Source organism: Vulpes lagopus, chromosome 22, assembly GCF_018345385.1.
Source record: "Vulpes lagopus strain Blue_001 chromosome 22, ASM1834538v1, whole genome shotgun sequence".
NCBI lineage: Eukaryota > Metazoa > Chordata > Mammalia > Carnivora > Canidae > Vulpes > Vulpes lagopus.
Genome location: NC_054845.1, coordinates 17,885,368 through 17,898,637, shown reverse-complemented (window position 1 = coordinate 17,898,637; position 13,270 = coordinate 17,885,368). Strand labels below are relative to the sequence as shown.

At 39.9% G+C, this 13,270-nt stretch overlaps 1 protein-coding gene across 4 annotated transcripts in view; it reads right to left on the bottom strand.

Moving 5' to 3' along the window:
- The window catches only part of UNC80 (unc-80 homolog, NALCN channel complex subunit), a 222,738-nt gene that overhangs the window by 13,405 nt on the left and 196,063 nt on the right, over window positions 1–13,270 (bottom strand). For 3 of the 4 annotated variants that reach the window (XM_041737717.1, XM_041737715.1, XM_041737716.1), the window contains 6 exons: window positions 12,444–12,650; window positions 9,283–9,467; window positions 8,473–8,638; window positions 6,915–7,094; window positions 3,044–3,182; window positions 561–617 (listed from right to left, as the gene is read on the bottom strand). In XM_041737717.1, coding sequence (XP_041593651.1) covers window positions 561–617; window positions 3,044–3,182; window positions 6,915–7,094; window positions 8,473–8,638; window positions 9,283–9,467; window positions 12,444–12,650 — 934 coding nt within the window. The remainder of the gene's footprint in view (window positions 1–560; window positions 618–3,043; window positions 3,183–6,914; window positions 7,095–8,472; window positions 8,639–9,282; window positions 9,468–12,443; window positions 12,651–13,270) is intronic. The other variant, XM_041737718.1, reaches the window with a different exon arrangement.

Below are 13,270 nucleotides of genomic sequence, written 5' to 3'. Positions count from 1 at the left end.
GTGTCCTTTGAACAAGCTACTATGATAGCCTGCCACATAGCATGCATCAAAGAGAGGGAATTATATAAATTGTATTGACATTGCTACTCTTATTATAGCAGCACTGTTTGTTTTCTTACCATTCATGCCATGAGCTAAAAGACCTGTCTGGATTTAATAAGGGGCCTCTTGATGATGGGGAGTCATATTAAAAGGCTTCTGAAAAACAATTCTTAGGGGATATAGGTGTGGGAGGGAATGATTTGTTGGGAGAAAGTTAACATTTAGCACATCAAACTTTTTAGATGTCCGTGGACAAGCCCTTAAAAAACCTCCACAGATTTTTTTTTTTTAAAGTAAGCTTTTTAGCTTATTTGTGATTGAGCTCTGAAGCTGAAAACAAAGGAGGCTACACCTTTGACTTCCAGGCTCGTGTGTTCATGAGCAACAAAGGGCAAGAAATGGAAATAGATATCAAGACGGGGGGGCGAGAGGAGACAGAGAGACAGAGAGACAGAGAGACAGGGAACAGCTAGTTTCCCAGCACAGACACCAATAGACAGGTAGCGTTGACACTGTACCTAGAGAGGCTGCCCTCGGCGGCCAGGCCCTGGGAGTCATCGAGGACATTAGGTTCACTGCAGGAGGGGTAGGGAGATGAAGCATTTAGGGAAAGAAAATGCAAACAAATAAAAGAAAAAGAAAAAAAGGCATGCAATTTTCTGCTTCCAAGAGCCAAAAAATAAATAAATAAATTTAACAGAACAAGAAGGAGAAGGAGACAGGTAACCATTTCACCTTGTGCTGGGTTTGTCAAGACATAGGACTCAAGGCAATGGGGGAAGGGGAGGGACTTTGGGTGGGTATGACTCTCAGAGGAGTGATCTATTTATTGGTCAAGAATTGGGACTTAAAATGAGCTCCAAATGGACACATGAGCTCTGAAATGCATTGCAAAATGAATCTGTAGAAGATGAGACTATCATTCCTTTGGTGACCATTTGGCTAGGTGATTATGACTTTTCACTTGTCTTATTATGTACATGATTCTTCATTGACCAGGACCCTACCTACTTCTCTCTTGTGTGTTGTGACATTATTACACAAAAACCACTTACCATGAATTGCCACAACCAAATTCTTGGAACTGAGGCCATTAAGAAAAGCAAAGAAAGAACTCAACTTCCCTTGCTAATTTTGCAATGAAAATGCAAGTCAACAAATGGGAGGAAGATAACCCTGGAATATTCACGTGGCACTCTCATTTACCTCCTTCCTCCATCCTCTAGTGACTCAATTGTAAATGCCAAAAGAAGAAACCTGTCAGGTTGGTGAGAGAATAATTAAATGGTTTATTGATTTATTTGGATGCAGCTAATTTGGGGATTTGTGAACAGAAACTGTGTCATACTTTCTCTTTCTCTCCTTTACTAGACAGCATTGAACTAAGCAAGCACCCACAAGGTACTCAATAAACACCTATTAAATTGAATGGAATTAAACTATTTAGAAAGCTGGAGCACCTGCCCTCCTAAATTGTTTACCTAATTGTACACTGTAGAAATAATCTCTGACTCCAGAGAGAGGCTCCTTTTCCCTAACATAGATATTACTGCCTTCATTAGCCTTCCAAAATATGAGTCAACCCAAAGGGCTGAATTATATGATTTTTCTGGATTTCCCACATATCCATAAGAGACCAAATTTTCTCCCTTGAAACAAGTTAATTTCTTAATGAATATGTACAAAGGGAATGGTCTGGTTAGTTTAGGTAAATCACAAAAAAAAAAAAACCCCTCTATGTTAAATTCCTACAATTCCCTAATTTAAATAAAACTTTCACATGAATTGGTAGACACTAATATCAAATGCTTTTATATTTTTTTGGGACATTTTATAGTTTAGTTCTAGTTTTGTTCGTGCATTTTATTTAAAAGACCTCCTTTTTAAAGGTAAATTAGCAAAAGGTAGGTGAAACAATCTCTTGCAATGATAGTAACCATTATATATCATTAATTTTTGTAATAACCAAATAGTATATAAGATACTGCTTTCTTTGCAAGTATGCAATTTACTTATTAATCATTTTTTTTATCATTTCCCCCTGTTTTTTCCTATTCTCCAAAGTTAGGCTTTATTCACAAATTTTATTTCATGTGTAAAGTTCATGAACTATTTGCTAAAGGTCTTAGGCACAAGGTAATTATTTCTGTATAAAACCGATTTTATCTGAACATTAGAATGTGCTCTGATTTTTATTATTTTCCACATATGAAGTATACCACATTGAATCTGTAGGTATTAAAAATACACAAGAAATTAGCCAGAAACACATAAGGCCAACTCTGAAAGAATTTAGTTCCTGAAGTGAAAATATCATTGGCTCTGAAATAGACAATGTTTTGACTCTTATGTTAGATCATTTTCTGTATATATTTATATATATGTATATACATATATATGAACTTTTTAATGTGTATTCTTAGAGGCAGAGAATGTATAAAGAAAATGTCTTAAAATGTTTAGTCATGGAATCATAGAACTATAGAGAAGGTACCATAAAGATCACTTTAGCTAACCTCCTTATTTCACAAAAAAGAGCGCTGTTGGCTCTTGTTAAATGACCTGCCCAAGGTCACACATAGTGGCATAGGTCCTTTTCTGCTTGGTTAAGTATCACTACCTCCAACTAAATACTAATGACATACTGAAAGTCTCAACTTTGTCACATATATCAAGCTAGTCCTATACACATGATATATGTGAAATATGAGAATGTCATTTGACAACCAGAAAAAAGACCATGTATCTACTTCCAGGGAATTTTAAAGTTGAAACAATGCTTGGATCAGAATCTGGGACCCCTTCTACTGGTCTAGCTTACAAAACTCTTTGCAAACTGCTGCCTGCATGACTTTGGTTGAAAAGTCCTTTGTTGACTGGTTTACATAAAAACATGATCATCTGCTTCTCTTTTGGCCATTTTAGAATAATAAAAGTGAATTTTCAGAATTTCTACCTTTGCCCCCAAAATGCAGAGTATAAGATATCTGTGGCTCTTTACCTTTGGCTGGGTAACATGCCCACCTCGGCCTGAGGTGCAGACATGCTAGAGACGTGGCTGGAGAACCGCCTCCTTCCAATGGCACTCAGGAGGTAAGCTTCTTGTTCACTTACCACACTGGGCATGCTTACAGAGTCATCTGATAGGGCACAAAGGGATGGAGTGTTATAAAACTACCAGGTCAATCAGAAGACCCAAACCAAGTTGTACCTGGGTTCCAACTTAGGGCAATCATTTGTCCCTTTTTACAGACTATAATGTAAGACTCCCAAAGGTCTCAGCTTTTAATCTGTACAAAGGGACAAACAACTCTTCACATCCACACATCTCCCGCCCTCAAATAGCCTTCCTGAAATAAATACAAACTTCTTGTCCATTTTTACAAGTAAATTATTTGTGAAAGTCAAGAGGCATCTGGAAATTAATGATTTCAGAAAAGCTGGACTGAAAATTTGTAAACATTCTGAGAATAGTGCAAAAAAGAATATGGTTATTGAATGAGTCAAGTGTATTTCTTTGACCTTCAAAGACTACATTCAGTACATTTAATGATTTGTAGACTGCTGAGGGCGAGACCACTTCAGACAGTTTTAGGGAAAATATTTGAAAACCTTTAAAATTTAAAAAAGAAATGCATAAAGCTTTAAACTTCATGCACGTAGTCTTACTTTCTTCGTGAAAGCAGAAATTGATGTGTTCAAATCCATATGAAAGTTAGCTTTACCACAGTATTTGTGACAAAGTAGCCTCATTTTAAGTGAACTAATAATGTTGCTTGTTGCTGAACAGCAAACATATATATATGTGTGTATATATATATGTATTTATTTATTTTTAAAGATTTTATTTATTTGACAGAATGAGAAACAGCACAAGCAGGGGGAGTAGCAGGCAGAGGGAGAAGGAGAAGCAGGCTCCCTGCTCTGCAGGGACATGGGGCTCTGTCTCAGGATCCTGAGATCATGACCTGAGCCGAAACCAAGCATCAGACACTTAGCCAAGTGAGTCACCGAAGCGCCCCAGAACAGTAAACATATTCTGATTAAAGTAGCGTTGTGGTGAACTGATGCTACCATGTAAGGTCATCTGACATCCTTTATTTAATATACCCCAAGCGGTCATATTTCTAATGAAACTTTTGAACCAAAAAGGTGGGATGCCGGGGTGGCTCAGCGGTTGAGCATCTGCCTTCAGCTCAGGGCATGATCCCAAAGTCCCAGATTGAGCCCCACATTGGGGTCCCTGTGTGGAGCCTGCTTCTCCCTCTACCTATGTCTCTCTCTCTCTCTCTCTCTCTCTCTGTGTCTCATGAATAAGTAAAATCTTAAAAAAAAAAGGTGTATATGAAAAGTGCCAGAAATTTTAATTTGTTATATAATGACTGACTTGAGATTAATTCATGTTATAGAATGGTATTTCTTTTTTAGGTGTGTTCACAGAGAAGGGAATAAGCAAATGTGCCTTGAAAACATGAAAAACATGGTAAGGTAAATAAGGCTATTTCCACAAAGTCCTTTCCAATTTCTCACTGATTTTTTTCCCCCTATTTAAACTCATATATCCCTTAACAGTCTCTCAATATTTGTTTGATGATTAATTATGTGCTGCTGCCTTCCTTTCACCCTTTTGTTAAATGTTCTTTATTGAAAATATCTATCATCTCCACTACAGGGCTAGATCTAAGATCTCAGAGCCCAGCCTGGGTGGCTCAGTCAGTTAAGTGTCTGCCTTCGGCTCAGGTCACGATCTTGGCATCCTGTGACCAAGCCTCACATCGGGCTCCCTGCTTGGCAGGGAGTCTGCTTCTCCCCCCACTCCTGTCCCCTGCTTGTGCTCTTTCTCTCTCTCTTTCAAATAAATAGATAGAATTTTTTAAAAGAATAAAAATAAAATCTCAGAGAATGTGTTTTCTCTCATACTTTCTTGTTGCTTATTTTGTACCTGTTAGGTCTCAATATAGGTTTGATGATAGAATGGGAAAATAGTTTAACCATCTGGCTTTTAGACCCACCCATAAGATTTTACTTATTCATGAGAGACACACAGAGAGGCAGAGACATAGGCAGAGACATAGGCATAACTAATATAAATTAATACACATGCACATCACAATCACACATTTGTTAGTGACTGTTTTCACTGGGATGGCTGTGATGTCTAAGAGCAGAGATATTAGCAAAAATTTTGTGTTCATCAGTGTGTAAGTGCTGGCTCCCAGTCAGTGATATCTCTCCTTATGTCCTATTTTTCTTCCCTATCTCCTTCCTGCTGGCTAAGTCATCTACTTATTCATAAGGTTACCTACTAAAGATATTTAGCTCTACTAAAAAATAGGTGGTAACATTTCTCATAATTAAAAAAAAAATTGCCTGGAGACACTAGTTTAGGCATTAAGGAAAAACAGATATTACTAAAGTTCTGAGCTATTACTAGGACTAAATGACTATAAAAATTGCTGATCCTTATCTCTCTCATTTTGTTTTCTTGGTCATGATTTTTCAAGATTTCCCATTACAATTTGAAGATTTTTTTTCCATGCGCAATAACCAGAGTGATTTAGAAACAAATATACATCTGTAGCTCAGGTGAAGGACAATATGATCATCATTTCATTATCTGATAAACCCTGAAATGAAATCTGGAAATGTTATTGCATTTATTTCTTTCCCTCTCCTGCACATCGAACTGTAATAGGGTATTAAAATACTTTCATTCATCTCAGTTAATTAAAATTCTAACCTCCACTCCTATTTCTTCTAATTTAGTTTAGAGAGGGGCTTTGTGTTGTAGTTTGATATGGAGAGGCTCGGAGTGAAGATCTAGATTTTGTCCTTTTCATTCTTAAGGCACTGACAGCACGCTTTGCTATATAAATGTTATTTCAGAATGTCTTTAAAACACAACTGGAAAATAATCAAGGCAATAAAAATAATAAAATGACTGCAGTATTTAACTGAACCATTTACTTTTTATTTTTAAAACCCACTCCTATTAGGCATACATATGAAGCACATTCTCAACTGGATTTTCCCTCATTTCATGATACCAAATCTTATGCATGTGTGTTGGAAGCTCCTGGACCACCTCAGTCATTAGGGACACTCTTAACTCAAAGTTGGGTTGTATTTCCTTTTGGGTTATAGTCCCTCAGGAGCCCCTATTGGTTTGCATTCTAAATAGTATAGCCAACTTTCTGAGTCCTGAGTATATGCGTGGCTTGGTTTTCCTTGTCCAATGGGGTCATGTAAATCCTAGTCAACCCTCTAAGACAGATGGCCAGGAGAAAAAGGAATAAACATTTCCCTTTGTTACTTAAGTATGATTTAAATGAGAGTAAGTGGAAATGGTTGAATATATAAGTTCAAAAAAAAATGTAGGGGTCACTAAAGATTTATTCTTTTTTTCTGAATTCCTTTCAAATGACCAGAGCTATTGAGGAATTAATTTATAGAAGAGTAAGCAGTAGGAATCATGGAATCAGTCACAATTCCATTTTATTTTATATTTTATATTTTATTATTTTATTTTATGATTTATTTCTTTTAGAGAGAGAGTACAAATGGGAAGGACAGGGAGATAGGAAGAGAGAGTCTCGAGCAGACTCCATGCTGAGCACGGAGCCTGATGTGGGGCTCGATGCCATGACCCTGAGATCCTGAACTGAGGAGAAACCAAGAGTCAGACACTTAATCGACTATACCACTCAAGTGCCCCACAATTCCATTTCAAATCCTTTTTGTAAAAAATGACCAGAGGATCAGAACTGCGAAGAGTCAGAATGGCTTAAATCCTTCCCAAGCCCTCATTTGCATGGCCATGCTGTGTCACACATGCCACCCCCATATCTACCCCATTCTGCGGGGTGACCTACTTTCCTCATCTTCCTCATCGGTCCTACTCAGGGTGTCCTGCGAAGCCTGCTGGGAGGGCTCACTGTCCTGCTCCCAGACAGTGCCAGTGCCCGTGTTGGAGCGGGACATGGTGGCCAGGCTCAGGCGGTAAGCGGACGTGGAGGTGCCCACAGTACTGATGGATGTCTTCCCTTGGTAGGCTGGGGGATGGAAAGACCAAAGAAAATCCATGGTGAGGGTCTTGAAAGAAAACAAATGTTGGCTTCAAATTCCTCCCTCATGTCAAGGCTACTTGTACTTTTTAGGAAAGATCAATTAAATAGCTTGTCCCAGATAAATGGTCTTTAGGATAAAGTACCAAGTGGAAGTGAGATAGAAGAAGGAGGAGAAGGAGGAGGAAAAGGAGAAGAAGAATTAGCTATTGATTTATTTATAATTGAATAGCTTCCTTGTGGGAACGTAGCATCTTTAATAACATAAAATGCTTTGACATTTCTTCCTTTCTCATGGCTTTTGGTTTCAAATGTTAAGGCTGGAAGAATGCAAAATAATTTTGACATGAATTGACGCTTCCAACTTGGCAGATTTTCCTGAGAAATATACCTTTCCTGACACAAGCATTTAGGAGTAATAAATGCATTGTCTGATAGGAACTTCTCAATCAAAATCAGAATACGTAATCAAAACTGCGTTCGTGTTCTCCTTTTCTGGAAATTATGACTTCTAAAATATCCCCTTGAATGTGTCAGGTTATTTTATTATAAAGCAGAATATTTGAATGGCACTCTGCAGCTTTCAGTAAGATTATACTTGTCAAAATCTTGGTCTTTAAGACATTGCCAGGAATAATATATTTTAGAAAGAAAAAAAAAAAAGGCCACATGTATGATAGTCTATTTATGGGTAATGACTGCCCTCTAATGGCAGATAATGATTTGTTTTCCCTGCTAGTAATTTACTGTCAATAACTATAAAAAGTAAACAATGAACCCCCACAAGAAAATCTTTTAAGTAATATACAGAAAGGACCTCCTAGCCTGCCAACTCTAATTCAACCCTTCCTCCCCCGATTTGTAAAAGTTAAAGGCTTTGTAAGCAATCATATTAGTTCGAAGTCCCTCCCTGTGGTCACTGTCAGGTGTGTAGATTCTTTATTCTCTACTGAGTCTCAGTTTCTTCATTCTGTAAGGGACTCTCAGTTATGCTCCTCATAGGTATTTGTGTGGATTAAGTGACATAACACCTACGAAACCATCTCCCGAATGATAGATGCTCAAAGAATGTGAATCCCCCTTCTCCTTTCCATAAAGGACAAACTTTTCAAGATTTTTTTTTTCTAGTTAAATAGCCAAGAAAGAGCTTAACTTCTGAAATGGAGATTGAAAAACATGTTTAGAAGAGAGTAAAATTCAAGTCTTATGATAACCCTTGCTTTGGTGCTGACAATGATCCCATGGTCAAGTCTACTGGTTAACTCATATATGGTTCCAAAGAGAATGGTGACCTGGACAGAGGCATTCTTTGTAGGGTGTAGGTTCCACTTGCCAAACGGATTCAAAACACCCCATGGTTACTCACCTGAGCCACTATGAACTGCCTCTTTTAGAATTTTTAGTTCACTGTTGAACTCAGCAATGAGGGAGCTCTTACACAGAGGGCGTGGGATGAAGCGTCGCTCCAGCTGGTCAGCAATGTGCTGCCGTGCAGAAAGCTCTTCGTGATTCTCTGCTGGCTGAGCCAGAAGCTGAAAGGAAGGCATGGATTCTCAGGTCCTCGATATTTCCCAGCTGTAAAATGGGCTAATTATTGTACCTATCTGTCCAATAATTGGTTGTGAGGATTAAATAAGGTAATGTGAATGAAATTTTTAGAATGGGGCTTTATACAGGAAGCTCTGAATCAATACATTATTTTGAGTCACTGCCCCAGGAAATTGGGGCATGAGAAGAACAACACGGTGGCTGAATCATGAGGGAGGATTTCAAGGGAGGAAACATGCTTTAGGTGTTCTGTCTCTTTCATGTTTATTTATAATCAGATCTGTGCCATGTCACTGAAGAAAGGAGAACGTTCTTCAGATCATCCATGAGGCCGATCTTTTTTTTTTTTCTTTTTCCCTAGGAGGCAGGGCTGAGTAGAGAGAGAGCAGAGTTTTAGGGACTAAAATAAAGTCCCTTACTGTGAAGGGACTTTCTGACATGAAATGTTACCCTCTGGGATCTGTTTTTGAGCTGTTTTCTCACAAGCATGGTCCCAACAGGTCCTACTAACTGGCCATCCTACGTCCCTCGAGCACTGCTGCCACAACCTTGCCTTAACCTGGAGAAGAGCACATCCCGGGGTGGGGGGTGGGGGGGTTGTCACTTCTGGGAGAAGCACACACCACACCTTGCACTGGATGAATGGGCGCAAGAGCACGAAGATGGGGATTCGGGTCCGCACGATGAAGTCGAGGAAGTCCCACAGAGCCAGGCCTCCCACCTTGCGCAGAGCCATCTCCTTCACCTGGAGGCTCAGCCAGTACCACTGGCTTCCCAGCTGCCTCTCAAAGCAGACGAGAATCACCTTCAGCGCTTCACACCAGGAAGAGAGAATAGTAAGTCTGCGTACTTGGGCTTCAGAGGAACCTGCTCACATCCACAGCCCTTTATGCATCAGAGAAGATTTTTCTGAATTTCTAAATTGGCTCCACGTTCCCAAGAACTTACGTGTACTCCTGAGCGACTGTTCTGACATCACGACAAACATTTGGATGTTTTGATTTGTTCTGATCCTGATTAGGAGAACACAGCCACCTTTCTTAAGTACCTTTAACTACTATTTTGGAACACCCGGTCAAAGTGCTCATAGCACTGAAAAGGAATGTGTTATAAACATAATGCGTGGCTAATATTTTGCTTTCTGGAAGTTCTGTCATAGAGGCTTCACAGTAATACTAGCAATATACTAGTATATAATATATAAATAATATATAAATATATATATAATATATATAATAAATATATAAATATATATCAAGCTAGAAATATACTCACTCCTAAGCTAAAACATGGGTGTTTTAAAAGATTTTTTCTTTTAAGTGTAGAAATACTATATTTTTGTTATTTAAAGTAAAATCAAACTATGCAGAAATGGACAAAGTTAAAACAGAACGAGGCCTTCCCCTTCCCAGCTCCCTTTCTGGCCCCATCCTCATCTGCTCCTCAGAGGAAACCAGGAAACGTGTTTGAGTATACCCTTCCAGATGAAAAAACTCCATTCTCCTTCCTTTCTCCCTCTCATGTTGGAAGTCATGTTTATTACTAAACCTTGTTGGGGTTCTTTTACAATATCTCTTTCTCCCTAGATTCTGGAAGCCCTGTCACCATCTGTATTTATTTATTGTTCTTTTAGGAAGAAGATTTCCCAAACAGCGTCTCGGGACAAACCAGAATATCATAAGACGTCAAACGTTATGGTGGGAGCATCCTCTGGCACCTCAGCTCACCGCATGGTGTCTGCTATGGGGCAGTCAAGGGAAACTGGCCTTTCTTGATCGTGTCTTAAGGCCCATCTCAGCAATTAGACACACAGAATCCCAACTCCCTTCAGCCTTCAAAGTCACACACGCCTTTATCACTTATTTAGGACATTTCTAGGGGGGGAAACCATGCCATATAACACAGAGAGAGATGTTGTAAGGTCTTCTTTACCCCTCTGCCTCCTCTCTTTCCTCAAAATCTCATTTTTCACAGCAATCATTCATCCCAATTTCTTTCCCTCGACTAAATTAAACAAACAAACAAAACAAACAAACAAACAGATAAAACCCAACACTCCTCTTTCCCTTCTCTGAGCTTGGTGACATTTCTACTGCCGTGTGCCTGTTAGCCTTCTTTGGATTTTTGCCATTCTGCTTTCCACCTTCACCTCCTCAGCCCAGCACATAAACAGGATAACAAAGGGCTCAAGAGCGGGGACTCTGTTGCCAGATGGCTTGGATTTGAAATTTGGCTCTGCTGTTTATGAACTGTGTGGCTTTAGGTAAGTTAGTCAACCTTTTTAGGCCTTTGCCTTTTCACTCCTAAAATGAGAAGAATGTTTACTTCTTAGAATTGTTGTGAGGATTCAAAGTATAGAAAACACTGCTTAGTGCACAGTAAGTGTTCAAAATAAATCTAAAAATCAATTTGAAACAGAGATCCAGTAGCCTGGCCAAGTAACCAAAGGATCCACCTTCATTAAAAAAGCAGAAAGCAGAGTGAACTCGTCAAGCGTTTTCTCCTCTCCTTGCCTTAAGTGGTAAGCCCTCTGTCTCCAGCATCCTCTTTGCAATGCCAAACCTTATGCAGAGAATTGTCCCAGAATCTAGATTTTCTTTGAACTCCATATTTTCATGGCTTTGGCAATTAAGCCCCATGTGGGTTGGTCCTGTGCAAATACATTCTTATTTCCTTTTTTCCCTTTTCATCTTCACTGTCAATCACATAATTTTCAAATGCTTACATTTATGTATGTATATATGTAATCTCTCTGCCCAATGTAGTGCTCAAACTCACAACCCCGAGATCAAGAGTCATATGCTATGCTGACTGAGCCAGCACGTGCCCCAAATATTTCCCCTTATGATATGGTCCAAACACCTCACACACTCCAAAGTCCTAGGACCTGTGTTGACCAGTATGTATGGTTCATCTTCTACTCCTCACACCACAATCTACTTCGATAAATTGAAAAATGTCTGGCACGATCTTCTTAACTTGTTGCTTTTGAGATTTCCTGCTGCCAGTACTCCTTATTCTCAGAGCTATGGCAGGAGTGGTTCCCCACACCCCCCTCCCATCCCCTGGGCTCAGTTCAGTCAGGGCCAAGGGGTGGCTCTCCAGTGTTGTGTGAGTCAGGGCCAAGTTAAAGGCAGGCGTGGGGTGATGGAAAAGTAGGAGTGGAAACAGGGAAGGAAACTGGCAAGCGTCTGGGGGGAAAACAAGTCGACTGGCCCCACCAGAGTGAAAATCAAGACGGAGATTTAGAGATGATATCGTAAGGGAAAAAAAATAGCTAGTAGTGGGCTGTACTGCTGGGCCACCAAGTCTCACTGCCCCCTCTAGGGGCTCCATATAGCGGACAGACCAATGAGTCCCATGAGTTGTGTCCCCATATACTAGTCTCAGTCTACATCTGATAACAGCTGCCAAGGATAACCTCATTAGTGATCTCATACTTAACCAGCAAGGAGGAATTCTTACTGCAGATGCCTTCCTTACATGTCCAGATGCTGTTAGAAAAACAACCAAGTAATAGAGGCAACACAGATAGGAAAAAACTTTGGGATTTTTTTGGCATATGTTTATAGACTCTTTTGCAAGGGTGATGTCTCTTACTTGCTCAAGTGGCTTCTTTAAATACTTTCTGGACTGAGGTCTTTCAAAAGAGTTTTCAAGTCAAGATGTAATGTAACTCAGTAAGTACTTACATTACACATCTACCACACACACACACACACACACACACACACACACACACACACACACACAAGTGGTGGGGGTGAGGGGAGAGGGGAGAGTACCCACCCAAGTAGGCTGCTTGGCTGGTGGACTCTGCTAGGCCTTCCCGACGCAGGTCTTTGCCTGCGTCCCCTGGGGTGGAGCAGTGGGCGGGGGAGCTCTCCAGCATGAAGTTCTTGCTCCTGGACGTGCTGATGATGCGTGGTGGCAGGAGCACATTGATGACCGTCTGCAAGAGCAGCTGCACCTCAGGCTGTTCCAGCCATGGGCTATCTACAGAGCAGAGTTCGCGAGAGGCAAGTGGAAAGGAAAGCCCGTCACAAGGCCGACTTCCCACTTTAGACCCAGAAAAATTCAGCTCTCTTTCCAATTGCAAACTAGAGCACCCTAGACATTCGGGAGTTTCCCCACCCAGTATAGCTTCTCCTCTGGGCAGAAACCACATTCCTGATACTGGGTAGTTTTCTCCATAGTCGGCACCCGAGAGCTTGTGTTCTTAGCCAAATCTCTGCTTACCATTTCTTTCTTTTTTTTTTTCTGCTTACCATTTCAATCTCCTTTCTTTTCTCTGCTCAAATACTCATAATGTTTTGTCTTTATATTTGAGATAAGCTCTTCCTAAAAGAAAAATCCCCCAAGAAGGAAGAGTAATGAAAATATATTGGAATGTAATGGCAGCAGCAGGGTTTATTATGCTAACCCTGATGGCAGTAGATTATAAAGTCCATTCATTGTCAATTCGTACCATGCTGTATTTCAGGTAATACCATTTTCTTAACAGAAATAATGTTCTCCCAATTTTTGCTGTACTGAAGGACACATCTTCTAAGAAGTGGAGCAGAGAAACTCGACCCAGGGTCGTTAAACTGAAACGAAAGAAAAACTCTATTTCC